At 45.8% G+C, this 23,399-nt stretch overlaps 1 protein-coding gene across 6 annotated transcripts in view; it reads right to left on the bottom strand.

The window, feature by feature from the left end:
• Positions 1-23,399, bottom strand: part of plpp1a (phospholipid phosphatase 1a) — a 139,905-nt gene that overhangs the window by 54,902 nt on the left and 61,604 nt on the right. Inside the window, exons 1-2 of one of the 6 annotated variants that reach the window (XM_085972109.1) lie at positions 20,733-20,961; positions 15,417-15,571 (exon numbers count right to left, since the gene is read on the bottom strand). The exons of 2 other annotated variants lie outside the window; for them this stretch is intronic. In XM_085972109.1, the coding sequence (XP_085828235.1) occupies positions 15,417-15,571; positions 20,733-20,946 (369 nt within the window). In that variant the 5' untranslated portion in view covers positions 20,947-20,961. Of the gene's footprint in view, positions 1-13,374; positions 13,433-15,416; positions 15,572-20,732; positions 20,962-23,399 lie in introns of those variants that run through there. 3 more of the 6 variants (XM_085972116.1, XM_085972148.1, XM_085972137.1) reach the window with 3 other exon arrangements.

The following is a 23,399-nucleotide window of genomic DNA, read 5'->3' as shown; positions in this document are numbered from 1 at the left end:
GGGCCACTTCCTTAAGTACCCTAGGATGTAGATTATCAGGCCCTGGGGATTTATCGGCCTTCAATCCCATCAATTTCCTTAACACCATTTCCCTACAAATACTGATTTCTTTCAGTTCCTCCCTTTCATCAGACCCTATGTTCCCCGACATCTCTGGGAGGTTATTTGTGTCCTCCTTTGTGAAGACAGAACCAAAATATATATTTAATTGGTTGGCCATTTCTTTGTTCCCCATTCTAAATTCCCCTGATTCTGACTGCAAGGGACCTACGCTTGACTTCACCAATCTTTTTCTCTTCACATATCTGTAAAAGCTTTATGTTCCCTGAAAGCTTACTCTCATATTCTATTTTCCCCTTCTTAATTAATCCCTTTGTCCTCCTTTGTTGAATCCTAAATTGCTCCCAAACCTCAGGTTTCTACTTTTTCTGGCCATTTTATATGTCCTCTCCTTGGATCTTATGCTATCCCTAATTTCCCTTGTTAGCCACGGTTGAGTCACCTTTTTTGTTTTTTTTTATGCCAAACTGGGATGAACAAATTCTGTAGTTGCAAATGTATCTCCATTATTTATGAGAGAGAAACCAGGTAATGATAGTCATGTTAGTCGAACATCTGTTGTGGGAAAGTTATTGCTAAACTATAAGTAATGAAAGAGTGATTGAGCACTTAGAGAAATTTGAGCTGATTAGAGAGAACCAACATGGAATTGTAAAGCAAAATACTATGGATGCTGGAAATCTGAAATAAAAACAGAAAATGCTGGAAACTCAGCAGGTCAGGCAGCATCTATGGAGAAAGAAACAGATGCTGCCTGACCATCTGAGTATTTCCAGCATTTAATGTTTTTATTATAGATTTGTAAAGGGTAGGTCATGTCTGACGGGCCTAATTGAATTTTTTGAGGAATAACTAAAGTAGTAGACAGGGAATGTCTATGGATGTAGTTTATATAGACTTCCAGAAGGCATTCAATAAGGTTCCAAATAAGAGAATGTTAAGTAAATTTAAAGCTCATGGAATTGAAAGCAAATTATTGACCTAGCAGGAGATTGATTAGGCAGTAAAAGACAAAGAGTAGGGTTAATGGGAATGTACTCGAATTGGAAGGATGTGGCTAATGGTGTCCCACAAGGATCTGTGCTGGGGCCTCAACTATTCACTATATTTATTAATGACTTAGCCATATATCCACGTTTTCTGATGACACAAAGATTGGTGGTATACTATAAGTAGTATAGACGGGAGCATAAGATTACAAAGAAACATTGATAGATTAAGTGTGTGGGCAAAACTGTGGCAGATGGATTTCAACACAGGTAAGTGCGAGGTCATCCATTTTGAACCAAAAAGGATAGATCCAAGTATTATTTAAATGGTGAAAAGCTAGGAACAGTGGAGGTCCAAAGAGATTTAGAAGTCCAATTACAAAGATCACTAAAATCCAGTAGTCAGGTACAAAAAAAACCCAAAAAGGCTAATGGAATGTTAGCCTTTATAACTAGAGGGCTAGAATATAAAGAGGAAGTTTTGCTACAGCTATACAAAGCCCTGGTTAGACCACATCTATAGTACTGTGTACTGTTCAGGGCACCGCACCTCAGAAAGAATATATTGGGCTTGGAAGGAGTGCAGCAAAGATTCACCAGAATGTTACCAGGGTGCCAAGGGTTAGATTATGAGGAGTGATTACATAAACTAGGCTTGTGTCCACTGGAATATAGAAGGTTAAGGGGTGATTTGATTGAGGTTTTTAGAGTTTTGAAAGGAATAGAGGGTAGATAGAGAGAAACTTTTTCCCCTGGTGGGGGAGTCTAGGAAAAGGGGACATGACCTTAAAATAAGAGCTAGGCTATTCAGAAGAATAGTTGGGAAACATGGCTTCATGCAAAGGGTGGTAGAAGTGTGGAAATCTCTCTCACAAAAAGCAGCAGGTGCTAGCTCAATTAATAAATCTAAATCTGTGATAGATAGGTTTTTGCGAGACAACGGTATAAAAGGATATGGAGCCAGGGCAGGTGGATGGAGTAAAGATACAGATCAGCCATGATCTCATTGAATGGTCCAGCAACGCCTCAATTTTAAAACTCTCATCCTTGTTTTCAAATCCCTTCATGGCCTTGTCGCTCCATATCTCTGTAACCTCCTCCAGCACTACAACCCTCCGAGATCTCTGTGCTCCTCCAATTCTGGCCTCTTGCGCATCCCTGATTTTAATCGTTCCACCATTGGCGGCCGTGCCTTCAGGTGTCTAAGCTCCAAGCTCTGGAATTCCCTCCCAAAACCTCTCCACCTCTCTATCTATCTCTCCTCCTTTAAGACGCTCCTTAAAAACTACCTCTCATCTGTCCTAATAGCTCCTTATGTTGCTCGGTGTCAATTTTTTTTGATAAACCTCCTGTGAAGCACCTTGGGACATTTTACTACATTAAAAGGCTCTATATAAATGCAAGTTGTTGTTGTTGTGATCCCTGCTGGAAAGTGCTCAAGTGGAATGTCAGATGAGAGTAGAATCAGCCTCCGTTGCGATGCCTTTATGGTTGACTAGCCTTCCAACGCTCACTACCAAGGCCACTGAGATGCCTGGCATCTGTGAAACTATACCCTAGCACGAGTATCATATTTCACCCAACTCGAGTTTCCCAACATGGCCAATTACATCAGAGACACATGTGGTTGCGTTGGCAGCAGAGGTGGCCATTTCACACAAAACTCAAGAGCATCCATTGGATGGATAATCCTGTTCCACTAACCCAGAAGAATGGACAAATGTGGTGGTTAATGGAAGGAGTGATGCAAAGGTAGAAAACAAGCAAAAATTACAAGGAGGGAAGAAACGGCAATATTATCTGGAACTCACAAAGTCAATGTGCACTGAAGGTTGTAAAGTTTTTACATCAATCTTTAGTAAAAATACAAAGCTTCGGCAGCACATAACAAGTTAGCTACAAAAATATTCTTGAATTTGTGGAAAGTCACAAAACTCCCACTGTTGAATCCAGATTAATTTAGATCACCAATCTAACCAGCAAATTAAAAACATCACAAGATGTTGACCAGCTAATGTGAAACCACAGCCAAGCCCTATAGAGATCTGTATCAGTAACAGAGATTTTTTATTTGCCTACGGAACAGGACAAAGTACAGGACAGGTGGATCAAAGTAATCACTTATTGATAAAGTGACTCTGTCCAGAAGCTCATGATGATTTATTGGGTAGGTGCACCACAGTGTGGAACTAAGCAATCCAAACTACAAAGTCTCAGGTTTGACTGCTGGTCTGTGCTGAGTTAGTTGATCTCAAGCCACTGCGGCAATAGGTACTAATGTCTCTGGCTAAATAGGGGAAAAGCCCCAGAGTTCTTGCCCTGATTGCTGAAATTACGATAGAGTTTTAAATTATCTAAAATGAGTGTGTGCGGTTTTCTAATCCCCACCCTCATGTATTTAGCATCGCTGGGTTACAGAAGAGAGGAACAAGTTTCCTGATCACTATCCAGTCACTTTTGCTCGAAAATATATTTCGGGAGAGGGCAGGATAGAATTCAGTTTTAGTGACCGCGATTTTACTCAGCTCGGTGGGTCCGTGACGGGCGATGTCGGTGGCGGATCCTGACCCCACTGCTGTCTCCAGCCCAGCATCTGAAATGACTTTCCGTTGATAGGGCTTGTTAAGCCCGGCCAGCGCGTTTCCCGGCCAATTAGAGGTAGCGGGTCTGGTGACATCATTTGATGACGCGTCATCAGCCGGTTTCCTTAAAGGGACCATGGCCAACTTTATTTTGACATTTGTGCCGTCAGTGTTCTACAGCATTGAGGTGCTGCAAACTCTGACAAGCACTGCACAGAGGTGCATGGCTGCACCCAGGCTCTCCCATGACTCCATATGCTTATGGAGGGAGTCACAGCACGCGGGGAGGTCCTCTTCCCTTCCATGGGCAGACAAGACCTCCCCAGGAGATCAACACAGCCTGGTTGCACATTGCAGAGGAGGGCACAAGCAGGGATGTGGTCAGGAGGACCTGGGTGCAGTGCCGCAAACGTTTAAATGATCTCAGTAGATCACGAAACGTTAGTACAAAGCCACACTCAACCTCATCCTGCTGTGCCTCTCATCACATCCCCATCACTCTGCCTTCTCTACCCTACTCCTGCACATCCTTACTCACACCAACTTACCTTGCACCTCCACCCATCCCTCTCTCTCTATCTACATTATCACTTCCCCATCTCACTAGCCACCCCTCACACTCACCCTCATCCTAGTAATCACACCAACTAACAACACACAAGGGTAGGCACTTGGGTGTTTTATGCAATGTTCATGTAAAGTTTCTGTGAATGTGGTATCAAACACTGAAACCTTTATTTTCAACACTTTGGGGTCGATTTTGTCGAACCTGTCGGGAAGAAGGCGGGACTTCCCCTTTTGGGTTTCTGACCCGCCTACTTCGACGTCCGGCCAATCCGCGCGATTTTCCCTTGATTGACCTTGTTGAGCCCGCTGGCGGGCTCAGCAGGCCAATTAAGGGCCACCTGGCAACAGGTGACGTCACAGACTAAAATTTCATCTGTCAAGATTTCTGACAGATGAAATATCAGTGTTTTACAGCTGTTTGAAGCTGTCAAACACTGACAGTCTGATTTCTAAGATGAGTCCTTCTGCGCAGACTCATTTAGAAATCTCAGCGGCACTAAAAGCTGAAGGCTGTCACTTTTGACAGATCGCAGCCGTTCAGCTTTCAGTCTGGCTGAGTGCTGCGCTCCCGGCGGCTACAGGAAGAAAGGCTGTTAAGTAAAGGTAAGTAAAAGTTCTTTACACACTTTAGACACACCAAACACACTTACCTTTACACTCATGCACCCATCACTCACCTGAGCACCGACATCGCGACCCCTCCAACTCATTCAACCCAACGGCCCGCTGCTCTAACCTGGCGTGGTTTGGAGCCGTCGAGAAACCCACACGAAACCCCTCAAAATGGGGATTAGGCTAAAAACTGCCTGTTAACTACCTGTTAACAGGCAGTTAAGTGGCACTAATCCATTCCCGCCTGGTTTCGGCGGGTCCCAGTGCGGGGCAATACCCGCCGCCCCCGAAACTTACGTGGGGCGGGGTTTTGGGCAGGATGGTGTCGGGACCCCCAAAGTCGGGATTCCCCCCCCCCCTCACATGCCTCAAACCCCGCCTGACGGCTCCCTGAAAATCTAGCCCTTTGTGTGCACCTTTGGAAGTGGCATAGTGAGCTGCAGTGAATGGTGATACATAACGGTACCCCCGCAATGGTGATGAGTGTGAAAGGAATAGCTTGGGCATTGTAGGGATGCTTTATGGTGTTGGTGTTGGGTGGTGCCAACCTGGCGCATCATGTGGCAGCTAGGGTGTACAGTGTCAAGTGAAGTAAATCTGGCCATGGTGAGGCCATCACTGGCCTCCCGGGCAGCAATGTGCTCGGTGCTGATGCCCTCTGTCCTGTGCGGCATCAGATGATTGCGGAGAAGGTTGGTGGTGGTGTTGTTGGTGCTACTGGTGTGCCTGGTGCTGCTGGTGTTGGGGCTGATCATGGTGGGATTCTGAGGACCAAGGTGAAAGAATATAAAGAGCACCCATGCTGATGGAATAGATGGCAGGTGAAATAGAGATGACAGAAGCGATCTGTCAATGGTGAGAGAGGTAATGAGATCAGACTGGTTGGAGACTTGTGTAAAGACTTGCAGCATGGTGAATCTGTTGTGGATATGCAGTGAGGAAGAGTTTGTGGCTGAGGGAAGATATCTCTGTAAGGTGGGAGCTTTTACCATACATTTGAAGCTGTCAGCTCAACAGCTGATTCAATGGCCACTGAACACCCACCTCAGCTTGACAGATGTGGTCCACGACCAGCGTGGGCCCGTGGGCTAGCTGTCAAATGCAGAAGGTGAGCTGAAAATCATTCTTAAGTGGCTCTAAACAAGCCACTAATTACCTGAATTGGGTCCCCCACTGTGAACCCGCCGCTGCATGTCAGGTCTGCTCAGCGCTCAGAGACCCGACATAAGGGAAAGGTGTGTGGCAGCGGGTTCACAGCGGGGTCCCGACCCGCTGGGGAAAAAAACACTTTCCCACCCGACCCGCCATCGATGGCACCCACTGACCCCCCCACAAAATCCAGCCCAATATCTTTCATGGCTGAGCTTTGTTCTGGCACTGCCTGTGCTCACACATGAAGAACGGCTCCTTCAGTGAGGCTGGTTGCAGCTCTGGAATATAGCTTAGCATTAGTTCAGGAAAAGAGGGAAGAACCGGGAGGAACAACTTCACATTTAGAAACAATAACAATAACTTGCGTGTGCATATAGAGCCTCTAACATGTGCCTCATTATCAACCAAAGGCTGTGCTTCTGAAGACTGAAAGATGTATTCATTATGACAATGAAGGGAATGTTAATGAATTTAATATAGTTGCAAATTCAGTGATTAAAGTATAACTCATATAACATTCAACTTCAACTGTGTCAGCTGTGGCTCAGTGGGTAGCACACTTGCCTCTGAGTCAGAAGGTTGTGGGTTCAAGTCTCACTCCAGGGACTTGAGCACATAAAGCTAGGCTGACACTCCGGTGCAGTGCTGAGGGAGTGCTCCACTGTCGGAGGTACTGTCTTTCGGATGAGAAGTTAAACCAAGCCCCCGTCTGCTCTCTCGGGTGGATGTAAAAGATCCCAAGGCACTATTTCGAAGAAGAGCAGGGAAGTTATCCCTGGTGTCCTGGCCAATATTTATCCCTCAATCAACATCACTAAAAACAGATTATCTGGTCATTATCACATTGCTGTTTGTGTGCAAATTGGTTGCCGCGTTTCCCACATTACAACAGTGACTAAACTCTAAAAGTACTTCATTGGCTGTAAAGCGCTTTGAGACGTCTGGTGGTCATGAAAGGCACTATATAAATGCAAGGTTTTTTTTCCAGTGGGGGTGGAAAACTGGCGGTACTGGATCAACCGCCCATTATATACCCTGCCCGATTTTCCTATCCATGGACTTCATGAGGGGTGTATACAGGCAGACAAGCCCACACTGCCTATTTTCCGCCTGTCAAAGTAGAAAATTACATGTATAGATTTTTTTAAAGGCTCCCCAAGGGCCCATTTGTTACACTACAAGGAATAATCTCTTCATAATTTATACAGATCTGATCTGTTAATTTTTACAAAACTGAATTTCCCCAATAATTCAAATGTTGTAAATGCCTATTTAATAAAGAAATACCTAGGCACAGCCACATTTAAAACGTAGGGGCCATGGGGAAATTCTGGGATTTGAATCAGGAGAGAGACAAAGAGGGACACCATTCCTATTTTGCCTGCGTCTTTTTGGATCTTGTTGTTTCCCTATAATGCCTTATGGGTTTCTTGTTATGCCTTCCACTGAGCTTCCTGGAGTCCTTTCCAGAAAGGGAGTGGACCACACAATGGCAAATGGCATTTAATTTAGATAAATGTAGTGTCATGCATGTTGTTAGGGCCAACACAGAATACACGTATCATTGCAGGGAATATACTGAAAGAGGTTGAGAGAGTAAAAGACCTTGGTATTATTGTGCAGATTACTGAAGGTTCCTGACCAATGTAGAGAAGCTGTAGCTAAAGCGAACAGGGTATTTGGTTCTATCAATACAACTTTTCAGTATAAATCAAAGGACACCATTTTGACACTATATAGGTCGCTGGTAAGACTGCATCTAGTATACTGAGCTCAGTTTTGGTCCCCCCACATGGTGGGTGATATAGTGGCCTTGGAATAGGAGAGCTACAAGAATAATTTGTAGCTTAAAGAAACTCAGTTACTCAGATAGACCCAAGGACCTTAGTCTATTTAATTTAGAGCAGCGTAGACTTAGAAGTGACCCGATAAGAGAGCTATAAAATAATTAAAGGGCTGGATAGTATCCCTGTTGATAGATTATTCCAGTTTAATAGATTGGGGATGACCGGGGACCCGAGTTTAATCTATGTAAGAGTAGAAATATTAGGTGGTTCTTCTTTTCCCCCCTGAGAGTTGTAAACCTCTGGAATATATTGTCAGCTGGTGTGGTTGGTGTTGACTCTCTGCACGCCTTCAAGAGGGAGCTGGACCAGTTCCTAATTGGGGCAGACATCGCATCATATAAAGGGGGAGAAATTTGGTACCTTAAAGCCTCCAGTTATCGCTTCCGGGGGCGATAATGATTTACTGACCGGGCGCGGTGAAATGAACGACTCCCGCTAAATTGGCCGAGAGCTTTGCGGCGGCGGTAAAACTTTGTGCCACGATCTCCTGCGCCCAGAGACCGTGCGCATCGCCCCGGACACGTACTTCGATTCCGCCCCCTGCAGCATCGCCAGGTTACAACACCGACAGCTGCAGGAGGCGTTGTTCGGGAGGCCAGAAACTTCGGAGGCGCAAATAAAAGGGGATGTTGGCGCGGGTAGGAGAAAAATTTTAACAATGCTTCAAGTGATTTTTTTCAATTGCTCCTGGGCTATGATCGATCAACATGGCACTCTGCTGGAGTGCATGGGGCTGATTGGGCCGGATCGCGGATGCCGTCGGGGACTAGCTAACTAATGCAGAGCCTGCAGCGATGGCCCTTCCCTTTAAGGGAGGGAAGGAGCCTCGGATCGCGGCAGCGCTGCACCACTACCGCCCCGCCTGCGTCCTTTAGCGCTCCAGGCAGTTAGTGGAGCGCTTGATTTAGCACTTCACTTCCTTCCTGGAGCGCAGACACCAAATTTTGAAAAAGCTGGGAATCATTAGTGCCTGGCGCCAAGTTTCCCAGCTTTCAAAAGTTAGCGCCTCAAATGGGGCGATACTGAATTCCTCCCCCAAAGTCTTTTGTGATAACACTTGGCCCATGCGATCTCCTGGACTGGTTTTGATCGCCTGAGGGGGTGGGAGAGGAATTTACTAGAGTATTTTTTCCCTTTTTGGCCCTGGGTTTTTTCACCCCTCTCAGGAGATTACATGGTGGGTGGGAAGAGGTCTTTAGCCATGATGATCCGGCCACCATGATGGGCAGGCTTGATGGAGCAGCTGGTCTTTTCCTGACCGTCAATTTCGTATGTTGGTAAATAGATTTCACTCCAAAAATTCACATGGCATCGTTATAACATCTGCTACGTCACAACCTGTCCCAAACTCATGGCATGATAGTGGTTGAATAGTACTCTTAGAGACATTGTTACAGGAAATCAGCTACTCTGTAAGTTAATCATAAAGTAGGAAATGACATTAGCAATTTAGGGATTTTTGTGGGAAGGTAATTGAACTGATAACATTCATTGGTGCAAATACTGGAACTGTGAAAGGCTTTCATCGCACCTCTTTCCTCATCTGAAGATAACCATTTTTGATTACTTTTGATAGTACGTAGGAATAGTCAACCACTAAATGCAAGTTGAGCTAGCTTCCATTTTGCAATAATGTTCCAAATGCTATGTTACTGACCCAAACGTTTTAAGTCCAGTGGTTTACTCTTACTACTAGATAATCTACTCTATATGCGATTTGCTCACCAATAATTGGCAGACATGCTTTCATCAAGCCACTAGTATTGTGGCTTTCCATATTCCTAAAGTCAACTTGTAAACAATGGAATTGCTACTCTAAGATTTCTCAGTGGCTAAATCCATCCACTCAGGAAACATGGATTATAACAAAGCACTAAACCCACTCTTCTTCTGACCTCCAGTACCATTAGGATTACCCACACAACTAGCTCTGAATTAATGCCCGCATATGGTTGTGCGAAATACGCTCCATCATGATATGAGACAATTACTATGTTATTTCCTCTTTGAAATAGGGCCAAAAATTGCACAAAAAAGATTAACATAATGTAAGTGGTGATTGCAGAGATGGCCAAAATGTGATTTGATGAATTTGAAAACACAATGCCACAAACACTAAGCAGTTTAAGTCATCATTTTTTTGCTGTACAAATTGGTTTAAGTCACAATTCGTACAGATCAGCTTCAAAGAAAACCTTGGAGGAAGAATCTAGGAAACAAGCCAAGTTGTTCCACATCCTCCCTTCCCCTACGTTGCACACCATTAATCTCTGCAGAGGATGGCAGCTTTGTCAACAAGAAATCTTATAAGTTGTCAGAACCGAAGTTGGAATGCTACAGGATGAAAGGGTTACCACTGGCACTTAAAATGGATGCAACAGCGCAGTTTCTAGATGAGAGTTTTATGTCAGCAATAAAACCCAAGAAGCTCCAATCATCCAGTAGCAGTAAAATCATTGTGTAGCAGTCACAGCATTCACAGATGAATTCATTTTGTTATGTTATATTTTAGCCACAGCACTAGAGGAATCCCTAAACAAGAAGTCAGGAGAAAGAAACATAGAAGATAGGAGCAGGATTAGGCCATTCGGCCCCTCGAGCCTGTTCTGCCATTTAATGAGATCATGGCTGATCATCCAAATTCAGTACCCTGGCCCTGCTTTCTCTCCATATCCCTTTAGCCTTAAGAAATATATCTAACTCCTTCTTGAATATATTTAATATAAGTTGGCCTCAACTGCCTTCTGTGGTAGAGAATTCCACAGGTTCACCACTCTCTGGGTGAAGAAATTCCTCCTCATCTCAGTCCTAAATGGCTTACCCCTTATCCTTAGACTGTGACACCTGGCTCTGGACTCCCCTGCCATCGGGAACATCCTTCCTGCATCTAGTCTGTCTAGACCTGTTAGAATTTAATAAGTTTCAATGAGATCCCCTCTCATTCTTCTAAACTCTAGCGAATATAAGCCTAATCGACCCAATCTCTCCTCATACGTCATTCCTACTATCCCAGGTATCAGTCTGGTGAATCTCCGCTGCACTCCCTCCATGTCAAGAACATCCTTCCTCAGATAAGGCAACCAAAACTGCACACAATACTCAAAGGTGTGGTCTCGCCAATGCCCTGTACAACTGCAGCATGACATCCTTGCTCCTGTACTCGAATCCTCTCGCTATGAAGGCCAACATACCATTTGCCTTCTTAAGCGCCTGCTGCACCTGCATGCTTACCTTCAGCGACTGGTGCACGAGGACACCCAGGTCTCGTTGCACTTCCCCTTTTCCCAATCTATTGCCGTTCAGATAATAATCTATCTTCCTGTTTTTGCCACCAAAGTGGATAACCTCGCATTTATCCACATTATACTGCATCTGCCATGCATCTGCCCAATCACCTAACCTATCCAAATCATACTGGAGTTTCTCTGCATCCTCCTCACAGCACACATGCCCACCCAGCTTTGTGTCATCTGCAAACTTGGAGATATTACATCTAGTTTCCGTGTCTAGATCATTAATATATATTGTGAATAGCTGGGGCCCTAGCACCGATCCCCGCGGTACCCCACTAGTCACTGCCTGCCACTCGGAAAAAGAGCCGTTTATTCCAACTCTTTGCTTCCTGTCTGCCAGCCAGTTCTCTATCCAAGTCAGTACCTTACCCCCAATCCCATGTGCTTTAACTTTGCACACCAATCTCTTATGCGGGACCTTATCGAAAGCCTTCTGAATGTCCAAATACACCACAACTACTGGTTCTCCCTTATCTATTCTACCAGTTACATCCTCAAAAATTCCAGTAGATTAGTCAAGTATGACTTAGCTTTTGTAAATCCATGTTGGCTTTGTCCGATCCTGTCATTGTTTTCCAAGTGCTCTGCTATTACATCTTTTATAATGGACTCTAGCATTTTCCCTACTACCGATGTCAGGCTTACCGGTCTATCCCTGTTTTCTCTCTATCACCTTTTTTAAATAGTGGGGTTATATTAGCTACCCTCCAATCCATGGGAACTGTTCCAGAGTTTATAGAATTTTGGAAGATGACCAGCAATGCATCTACTATTTCAAGGGCCACTTCCTTAAGTACCCTAGGATGTAAATTATCGGCCTTCAATGCCGTCAAATTCCCTAACACCATTTCCCTACAAATACTGATTTCATTCAATTCCTCCCTCTCATTAGGCCCTATATTCCCCGATATCTCTTGGAGGTTATTTGTGTCCTCCTTTGTGAAGACAGAACCAAAGTATGTATTTAATTGGTCTGCCATTTCTTTGTTCCCCATTATAAATTCCCCTGATCTGACTGCAAGGGACCTACGCTTGACTTCACCAATCTTTTTCTCTTCACATATTTATAGAAGCTTTTACAGTCAGTTTTTATGTTCCCTGCAAGCTTACTCTCATACCCCATTTTCCCCCTCTTAATTAATCCCTTTGTCCTCCTTTGCTGAATCCTAAACTGCTCCCAATCCTCAGGTTTGCTGCTTTTTCTGGCCAATTTATATGTCCTCTCCTTGGATCTTATGCTATACCTAATTTCCCTTGTTAGCCACGGTTGAGTCACCTTTTTTGTTTTATTTTTATGCCAAACTGGGATGAACAAGTTCTGTAGTTCATCCATGCGGTCTTTGAATGTTTGCCATTGCCTATCCACCGTCAACCCTTTGAGTAACATTCCCCAATCAATCCTATCCAACTCGCGCCTCATACCATCGTAGTTTCCTTTATTTAAATTCAGGACCCTAGTCTCTGAGACAACTACTTCACTCTCCATCTTAATGAAGAATTCTATCATATTATGATTGCTCCTCCCCAAGGGGCCTCGCACAACAACATTGCTAATTAATCCTTTCTCATTACATAATACCCAGTCTAAGATGGCCTGATCTCTAGTTGGTTCCTCGAGATATTGGTCCAGGAAACCATCCCGTATACACTCTAGGAATTCCTCCTCCACAGTATTGTTACTAATTTGGTTAGCCCAATCTATATGTAGATTAAAGTCACCCATGATAACTGCTGTGCCCTTATTGCACGCGTCTCTAATTTCCCGTTTAATGCCATCCCCAACCTCAGCATTACTGTTTGGGGGTCTGTATACAACTCCCACTAACATTTTCTGCCCCATGGTATTTCTCAGCTCTACCCATACAGATTCCACATCATCAGAGCTAATATCAGAATTAATCGCCGTTCCCTGACTGAAACCATCAAACAACCACCTCATTGGGAACTCCGAAGATAAGGTTAATTTTTCCCCCCAATGTCAAAACAATAATGTGGTTATCCAGTTCAATAAGCTTGTCTCGATCAATTGCTAATAAATGATCGTAAACTAGGAGATCCACTTCACACTATTTTCAGTGCCAAGCGAATTGGGTGAAACTAATTTCCACCACTATGCACAGACGCAGTCAAAGTAGCATCAACCTGTACGAGGTTGTGTTATAAATATTAAATCTACAGTGTTCACTCAAATGAATGGGAAATCGTTTTTTTTTAAAGGAGTGCATAACACCACAAGTAATCAGCAGCGAGTGCGCATGCAGTGAATTCCTACCTTTCATTGTAGAGGCAAGAGTAACTCTCTGAGCACTGAACATTCTACCAACAGTGCATGTTATTCCTATGTTAAAAATAATCTTCTGTAAGTAACACCGAGTACTCTAAAAATACAATGACGTTCGTCCTTGAAACAGTTCTTAATCCATGGAGCCCCAGAATAACCTGAAAGCACTCAGTATTTTCTTTTAGAGCAGAAATGCAGCTGCAGTCTTCAAAGTGTAAATGAAAGTCACCTGCTGTACTGTGAGCACCACTCATATCAAGTCTGTCGATCCTATTTGAATGTCAGCTGCAACCATTCTGTTAACTCCTGGAATACACTGTTTATAAATGTTCTTCACTGCTGCTAGCCTCTCATTTTGAGACACCTCTAGGCTACACTCAGTTGAGCTGCATCCTGTGGGCCAGGGTGGGGAGAACCCTTGCATCCTCAGTTTAACTGTGGTTCAAGTCCTCATGACTTCCTCATGCTACCATGACTTTTCATTCAACCAGGAGAGCACACCAACTTCTCAACAGCTGCAGCCGATGCCACTTTATAACTGGCTGGCAGGAGCGGTGCCCCACTGTCCAATCCTGACCTGATCAGCATTTCTGCCATCAGGTTTGGAATGCTCCAGCACCACAGATGGTTCTGGCTGAAACCTGGCAAAGCTGGGAGCAAGGAGGGAAGCTGAAATCAGTGGAGGCTGAAATCTAAACTTGTGATTCTTGAGTTGATCAGCACTGTTCCAGTGCTGGAGCAAGGGGCCACCCTGCTCTTTCTCAGTGGCTACCCTGTCAGCTGTGGCTCAGTTGGTAGCACCCTCACCTCTGAGTCAGAAAGTTGTGGGTTCAAGTCCCACCCCAGCAACTTGACCACAAAAATCTAGGCTGACACTCCGGTGCAGTACCAAGGGAGTGCTGCACTGCTAAAGGTGCTGTTAAAGATGAGACGTTAAACCGAGGCCCCGTCTGTTCTCTCAGGTGGACGTAAAAGATCCCTTGGCACTATTTCGAAGAAGAGCATGGGAGTTCTCCCCGGTGCCCTGGCCCATATTTATCCCTCAATCTACATCACTAAAACAGATTATCTGGTCATTATCACATTGCTGTTTGTGGGAGCTTGCTGCATGCAAATTGCCTGCTGCGTTTCCCACATTACAACAGTGACTACACTTCAAAAAAAGTTCTTCATTGGCTGTAAAGCGCTTTGCAGTGTCTGGTGGTTGTGAAAGGCGCTATATAAATGCAAGTCTTTCTTACTCAAGAATTACATATTCCTCAGTGGAAGGATCTTGCAGGTTCAGCTCAGGAGTTGATCCTGATGGGACTAGTTGACATTACAAATTGGAAGAGTGCAAAAAAAGCTGGAAGAATCGGACATAGCAAAGCTTATTGGCTGCAGTAATAATTTATCACACACAGCTGCCCAAATATAAGAAGCCAGTGCCTGAATGTGCAGCTGCTGACACAGCCAAAAGATCAAAGCATTCACAGCCAAAATGCAACAGCCTGGTGCATGCAACTGCAAAACACACAAAATCCCATTTTTAAAATAATCATCTTATTTTAATTAAACCGTTAGCTATTACCTGACCCTCAAAACCACCAGTCACATTACACGTACCATAGAGGTTTATAGCACAGAAGGAGACCATTTGGCCCATCGTGACTGTGCTCGCTCTTTTTTAGAGCAATCCATAAACTAACCCCGCAACCCCACCGTCTCCCCATAGGCCAGTGTTTGTAATGCTGGCTGTGTGGTACTTCTGTTTATTTAGCAGTGAAAGGCTGACGGGCTGAAACCCTGCATTAGTAGAAATTCATACTCAACATTTTATGATTACTTTTAAAACTTTGCATTTATCTAATTCTAGAAGAAAATCGATTAAGAAAATATGGAGTGGAACAATAAAGCAGGTTTCATGATAATTAAACCAGTAACCACAAGTCACCACCATGTTTTTATCTCTCCCATTTACTCTTCCATCCTACCAACACCATGATTTTTAGGGGGCAGCCCCAACTGTTCCACAGGTTGTCTGAGCTACTTACAGCTGATATGGGCAGTGCAAACCCCACTGTATACAGCGCAGTGGAAGTGACGGTACTGTTCCTGAATGGATACTTGATGGTTTCATCATCACAGTAAAAACCACTTTGATAAGGTTTTATTTTGGCCACATTTAGAACACCCATTGGCATACCAGCTGTAGGGAGGGAAAAAAAGAGCTTTAAATGCACCTTAAACTGACAACTTTACAATAGCAGATAACATTCGTGAATCTGGTTTCCAAAACATTCAAAATACAAAACAGATTTTGAATCAATTCTGAATTAACAACTTAAGTAAATGGTTTTATGTTCGCACTTGCTGACATGGAACACTCAGCTTTCAAATTGTGTTCAATAGCAATATATGTCCGTGTATACATTTGTGCCAAGTAGTCGCCATCATGCCCTGAACTCAGAATTTTGAATGACGACCAAAAACTCCCATACCTACTAGGGGAACAGAGAAATTGTGTAACCTTAGCGGCACACTATGTTACAGCTTGCCATAAACAGAGGGACAACCATTAAATCTAAGAAAAGAGTATATACAAATTATATGAATGTATATTTATACACTCAGGGATATATCTGTTTATGTGTTCAACCATAAATGTTTTTCGATGCTTTGGCAACATAAGATGTACCTTGTCATGCCAATAAAGCGATTTGAATTGAAAAAATTGAATTGTATGCTGCAAAATAAGTAGCGGCATATTCGGTTCATTCTGAGATGGAGATCTGTTTTTTTCCTGAACATAAACTTAAATGGCTTGTTGTGGTTTTGAGGTTTTCTAAGAATTTTAGCTTTGATGATGAGGCTCGACAGTCTCAAGCTGCTTTTTAGAAGGTCTCTTTTTGGTGAATCATTTCTTCCCTCAATTATCAACAGGTACCAGTATGATTAGATCAGAGAAGTATTAACATGCTTTTCATGGCTCATTTAGAGTTCTTTATTTATTAAAGACACATCTACAGGATGCCCCAGTTTAGTTTGAAAACATATCATAGATAACTATACAAAATGCAGTTAAGAGATACAACACAGTTTACAAGAAAATTCAGATAAAAGGATACAATATTTGCTTATTGTTTAAAAGGGGCTTTTAAAGTTAGTTAATTTAGTTTCCCCTTCTTGCTCTCCTGGTACCACACACTACAAAAGAGGGGCTGAAAGATGTACTTAAAAGCCTCTGCTAATGTTACTCTGAACTAGTCTCTCAGATGTGCACACAATGGCCTGGGGTGGAGCGACATGATCTCCAGTTTTTCCTCCCACCCTGCGGGGAAACGCCTCCTCTCCACTCAACACCAATCCCAGAGAAATGGCTCAGATCAGGCATTTAGAATTGATGGCAGCTCGTGGGCATGAACACATTCCATTGGACCTCCATGATCCCCAGTCTTTGAGATTTCGAGTTGCTTCCTTCAGTGTCGACATCATTTAGTAATTATACCTAATTTTTGTTTAAAATTTATGTGGCTAAGTGCTGACCACATAACAACAGGAAGCAAACTCTATGATGCGTCTGTACACAAAAACTGCCATAGTTTGGTTTTACAAAACCACTGCTATGGCATTCATAGGAGTATCTTAGGGCAAACATTTTTATCTATTAGATACACCAAATAGGGATGGGCAATAAATGCTGGCCTTGCCAGTGACACCCACATCTCAAACGAATTTTAAAAAATAAATAAAGACATCATATTGTAACTAACAAGTGTTTAGCCATAGACTGAAGAAGTGACTTGAGCTTGGTATAGATTATCTGAAAGTGCCGTGTAATATCAACCTGCTGAGTGCCAGTTTTGCTATTGGTTTTGTTTTGGAGAAGGTGACTAGTTGGGCTTCTCCTATCAGCTTGGGGCAAAATTGTGCATCATACAATGTTTTGTTTTGCTGATGTCTTGCTCATTGGGAATAAAGTAGTTACTTTTTCCCCCCAATATGTTCTTTTATAAACTAAAGCTGTACTAAGAAGCTTTGCTCATCTTAGGCACCATTTCTACACAATGAGCCACGTAATGAGTACATAATGTCCCTGGACTTGAATAGTATTAACAATTCCAAAATACAAACATGGCTCTCTATCTTTTTATCAGAAATTTTTATATTAAAAAAGTACTGTCATTTTTCTTTGCCATTTAATAAATCTTATAAGACTATTTCTTTCCCCTTGCAATTTTTTCCTTTCCCCTCCTCTTCTGAAGACATTGGGGGAAAAATTTGGTTGTTTGCGCCACCCGTTAGCGCCTAAAGAGGCTGACAAGTGGGGCGCTAACCAACTAGCGCCCGGGCGCAGCGAACCCTGCGCCTCTCCCCATATTGAGTGGACATTTCGCGCTGGCGCTAAACCGTAGCGCCCGCTCACCGGCGCATGCAGGTCATGACGTCATTTTAGTGTGCAACGCCTTTGGGGCGCCCCGGACCGGAAATTCAGTGGCGCCCCCCTCCGTTCCGCCTGGCGCTAATAAGGACAGCTTACCTGGAACGTTTCCCAGTCGCTGTCGGGCTGGGGGGGCGTTCTTTAAAGGGGACTGTTGTGGTATAAAAGCGGCAGCCATTTTTGGACCACAACTTCTTAGAGAGATACAGAGAGTTGCTCAGCTGCACACAGAGAGCTCTTTCTACATTAAGCCAGCGCTGGCAGAAGAACTTCAGCCTTCTGACCATCACCTTGCTGCTGGTGAGCATCTCAAACGGGATAACTTTCTGTGCGCACTTAATATGGGGGCTGCATTGGATGGGAACATCCTGCTGCTGAATCATCTTGACAGGGCACAGAGACGCAGGGATAGAGGGGCAGGCATGGCCAGACGGAGGAGGGCCAACAGACGTCGCCACACGAGACCGTACGCTGCCAGGGTTTTCCGACAGCAATTTTCATATATGAACATGTCGGAGGAGCAGTGTTTCCGAAGGCTGCGCTTTAGTAGGGAGGTGGTGACTGAGCTGTGCCACCTGCTTCAGCCAGATCTGCAGCCTCAGCTAAGGTGCAGGACATCTCTGTCGGTGGCTGTGAAGATCACTGTTGCCCTTAACTTCTATGCAAGCGGCTCCTTTCAGGCCGCAACTGGGGACATAGCCAACATCTCGCAGTTCGCGGTGCATTGCTGCATCCGTCAAGTGACTGATGCCCTCTTTAGAAGGAGGTGGCAGTACATCTCCTTCCCAATGACCCCGGACAAGCAGCGGGAGCGCGCAGAGGGCTTCGCAAGAATAGCAGACTTCCCCATGGTGCAGGGCGCCATTGACTGCATACATGTGGCTTTGCGGGTGCCTATAGAGAATGCGGAGGAGTTCCGCAACCGCAAGGGGTTCCATTCCTTGAATGTACAGCTGGTCTGTGACCACCGACAGCTGATCCTCGCTGTGAATGCCTAGTTTCCAGGCAGCAGCCATGACGCCTTCATCCTGCGCCAGACCTTTTCGAGGCCCCGGCTCACCCACGAGGCTGGCTTCTCGGGGGCAAGGGCTATCCTCTGTGCCCGTGGCTGATGACCCCGCTCCGTTCGCCCAGCACCCCTGCTGAAGAATGCTACAATGCGAGCCATCAAGCAACCAGGAACATTATTGAGCACACAATCGGCGTGCTGAAGCAACGGTTCCGCTGTCTGGACCATTCCGGAGGAGCCCTTCAGTACTCACCTGAGCGAGTCTCCCACTTCGTGGTTGTGTGTTGCATGCTGCATAACCTCGCAATCCTGAGGACCCAGCCAATGCCACCAGACATTGAAACAGCAGCAGAGGAGGAGGAGGAGGAGGAGGACCAAGACGGGAGGGAGGCACAAACTGGAAGGGCCGTCCGTCAGAGGCTTATCAGAAGTCGCTTCTAGGCCCCTCTCAGGGAATGCTTGCTGCCATTCCAAGAACAGGAATGGAACCGTTCTGATACCCCAAAGCCTATGAAGGGCAAAATGTATGTAAAGAGCAGACATGGCCATTGTAAATAAAGAAAGTTGTTTATTTTACAAAATGTGCTTCCTTCCCGCATGACAAAGCAATGGCAACAAAAAGCAAAACAAACAGACCGCCACATAAGTGACTCGCACACCCGGGAGACTGTCCAAAACATAACTAACATTCAGACCAGCATCCTCGGCCTTGAATTCTACAAATAACAGGTATCAGCAGCACCTTTTACTTTTTCCCCCTCGATGGTGATCTGCTTCGCTTGCGAGATTGGCCCCTTCCCTCCCTGCAGCTCCTCCGTAATGGGACCCCAATGGCTGCAGCAAGGCTGGGGGAGGGCTGCTGACTGTCCGAAAGCGCAGATGCCCCTGAGGGACGGCCTGGACGAGCTCTGGGCCTGGAGGGCCCGGCTGCTGACTGCTCCAACTCTGCATGGGTGGAAGCAGTCTGTCCTACAGGTGGTGGCAGCTGCAGTGGAGACGTGCCAGTGGTGGCATCAGGAATGCTGTCATCCTGAGAGCGGACAGCAGCTCCCTGGTCGGCCGACACACTGGCACTCTGACGGGGCAGCACCGCAGCATGCGCAGCAATCGGCTGGTCCACAGATTGCTGGCCTGCTGTGGTGCTGCAAGGGCCCCGGGTAATCCTGCCCGATCCAGCGAGGGTGACAGCAGTCAGTGCTCATGTGGCCTCAATCTGCGTCTGCAGGAGACCAGCGAGTGACTGCGTGGCAGCACTCAGCACTTGGGTGGCAGGTGCCAGTGCTTCGGTGAAGCCCTGGACAATCCTTTCCAGTGCTGTCCCGAAGTCCTGCGCATTCCTTGCCTGTGCTGCGCCAAAGTCTTGGACACTCCTTGCCAGTGTCTCAATGAATTCAGGCATCCTTGCCATTGCAGCCATGAGCTCAGTGTGCCTTAGCCGAGCCTGGGCGCTCATTTCTGTGAGGGCACGCACCTCTTCTGCGCTCTGTGCAGCAGCACTCGCGGCCCGACTCGCCCTCCGGGGAGATGACCCCCGAGCTTCCCTACCCCCCTTGCGTTGCTGCAGGCCGCTGGTTCCTGGAGCTAGATCCTCCTCAGAGCATTCCCCCCTGCTCCCCTCCAGGGAAGTAGTCTCCCCAGTCTGCAGATGGGCTGGCTCGCCTGAGGGTGGTACGGATGGTCCGGCTTCCTCCTGCTTGTCGCCTCCCGAGTCACTCACAGTGGCAGCTTGAGGGCCCGGCTCCCGAGCTGGTGATGCAGCATCTGAAAGCAAGGAGGTTGAAGAGTGGCTTTAGCGAAAGGACAGGGTGGCAGCAAGGGATGCATGAGTGCTGCAATGCTCTGACTTGGGTCCAGAGTGAAAAAACATGCTGGTGGGGGCAACAAGTGGAAGGAGAGAGTTCAAAAAGGTGATGACCTTACCATCGCTGTGCACAATGGGGTCGGCAGCTCCAGAGGCGACGGGACCACTCATTCGGCATGCAGCGATCTGGTGGACTCGCTCCTCCAGGTCTGTAAGGGTCTGCAGGTGAGGCGGGCCTCCTCCGATGCGAAGCTGCTGCCTGCGGTTACTCGCCAGCTTGGCCTGCAAGAGAAAGGACGGGGTGTGATGAAACATGCTGCCCTGAGCTGACATCACATGCCTCCCATGGTAGAATAGCCCTTACATTATGCTGCCCTGAGCTGACATCACATGCCTCCCATGGTAGAATAGCCCTTACATTATGCTGCCCTGAGCTGACATCACATGCCTCCCATGGTAGAATAGCCCTTACATTATGCATTGAGCTGAATGTGCGTGTGTGTTTCCAGAAAGGGCCATGGGTGCTGGATGACAGCTGGCCATTGGGGCTTCGCGCACCCTCTGGCCATAAAGTGAGGTGCAGATGGAGGGATGAAGATGATTCTGAAAAAGGCACTCACCCTAACGACCCGAGTGAGGTCGTTGAACTTCTTCCTGCATTGCACAGGAGTCCTGGGCACCATGCTGCTGGAGGTGACTCTTTGGGAAACCTCCCTCCAAGCTCTGCGGTATTCGGTCTGATTAGGCCTCCTGCCATTCTCCGGGTACAGCACAGTTCGCCGGCGCTCCACCGCGCCAACCAGAGCATCCAATGCCCCCTCGCTGAAGCGCTGCGCTCTCTCCCTGACCCTCTCCATGTCCTTGAAGTTTTGGCCGCCACAGGTAGGTTTCCGTCGATTTTGAGGCCTACAAGGCGCAGAGTGTGGCTGCAGATGAGAATCGATCCGCCCCTTTAAGAGCTGACCAGCGCCAGCGTGTCTAAGTCAAATCGATTATTGACAGCACCTGCGCTGCGCCCGCCCACAGAGAAATTGCATTGCGCCGCCGGGTTAGCGCCTTAAGACTACCGTGCAGAGCCTGATTTAGCACCGCGATCACCTTCAGGGGCGTTGCAACCCAATATCGCTCGAGGTGGCGATTATTTGCGCCTGGCGCTAAACTTTGCGCACCGCCAATACGAACGCCCCAAACGGGGCGATACCGAATTTTTCCCCCATTGACTCATAGATGGAATACAGCTCCATAGGTGCCAGTCACCCTCTGGTACCATACCCAAATTTCCATCATTCATACGTAAACTTTTAACAGTGAGTACTAGTAGGCTATTTGACTGTGGGGGAATTTAGAACCAAGGCTGATCCAGTCCCCACCCAATATTTATGTGCACAGGACTCACTGGATAGCAATAAGGAGCAAGAACACTAGACAACCTTCCCCCTCATTAACCCAGGGGAGCCGAGGCCAATTACAGTGCTTGCAGAGTCATCTCTGTTTCTGATTATAGATTGCATGGTTTATAGCGTTACATTACAGATCTAATAGTCATGCCCCAACGATTCATTCAACACTGCCACACAGAACACTAATGTTAGTTGTTTGAATGTTAATGTTCTAGTTCAAAAAAATCTCATTACATTTAAAAGTCAAGGAAGTCCTAACTAATGTAATTTTGAAGGAAATAGCAACAGTATTTTAGCAGTGAGTAAATAGAACATCAAAGAATGGCAATAAATACACCACTCCCATATGGGTCTAAGTTCAGTATGGTATGATCATTGCTCTGGTATGATCATTGCTCAGGTCTGCTCATTCATATGCCACTAAACTCCCAGCCAATGGTACTCTCAATTACGAAGCAGTCAGTTTCTATTCTCCCCTCCTCTCTTGAAGACACATCTCGTGCTGAAGTACAGTTTTATAAGCACTGCGCACCCTCTAGCACCTCACTCAACTTTGATTCCTCCTGCACTGAGCAGGATGACTACTGCAGTAACACATCAACAGGGTAAAACTAACCTGTTTCACAACGGTCTAATCTTCATCTGTTAGCCTAGATTGCCAAATCCAATCCTGTCCTTATCCAACTTCCACACAGGAGCAGTTGTCAGCAGGATTCACTGGATAGATGATTTTTCCTCTCTTTCTCCCTAAACCTGTGGCATCCCCAGCATCACCTTGGACAGATGAGAGATTTAACCTAGAAACTTCTGGCTGTGAATGGCTCGGTGTCAGACATGGCAGTGCATTTCCACACAGAGGGCAACTTTGACTTTGGAATACTGTAAAGTGGGCGATGTTGAATCAGCTGCACGTAATACATCTTTCCAGATTTTAATTTCCACTGACTTCAATAGGCTGTCGATTAGCTATCACCTGTTTTATACTATCGCGGAAAGTCAAGATCTACCCCAGTGTCTCTAAACTGTGATACCAGCTCGAAAGTGCACATGTATGAACAAAAACAGAAAATGCTAGAAATATGCAGTCGGTCTGTCAGGACTGGAAAAAAGCAGAGAGAGTTTCACATTGTGCTGTAGACCCAGTCTACATTTGAAACGGTAACTAGTCTTTTCTCTTTTCAGATGCTGAGGTTCTGCTGTGTATTTCTATCACCTGACTTAATTGGTTTTCAAGCATTTTCAATCTTTTTCTTTATTTGCACTTGGACTGTCAGAACCTGTGGAAACCATACCCCAGCAGAGGAGCAGAAGGGGGAACAAAAATTGAGAACAAAATTAAATGAAAACTCAGTAAGTTCCCCCATCCCCGCGTCACTTCGCATCCCC

This window comes from Somniosus microcephalus, chromosome 2 (assembly GCF_052327205.1).
Source record: "Somniosus microcephalus isolate GS21.2 chromosome 2, FLI_Smic_1.0, whole genome shotgun sequence".
NCBI classification, from domain to species: domain Eukaryota; kingdom Metazoa; phylum Chordata; class Chondrichthyes; order Squaliformes; family Somniosidae; genus Somniosus; species Somniosus microcephalus.
The sequence above is the reverse complement of the archived record's forward strand: the minus strand, read 5'-3'. Positions and strand labels throughout refer to the sequence as shown.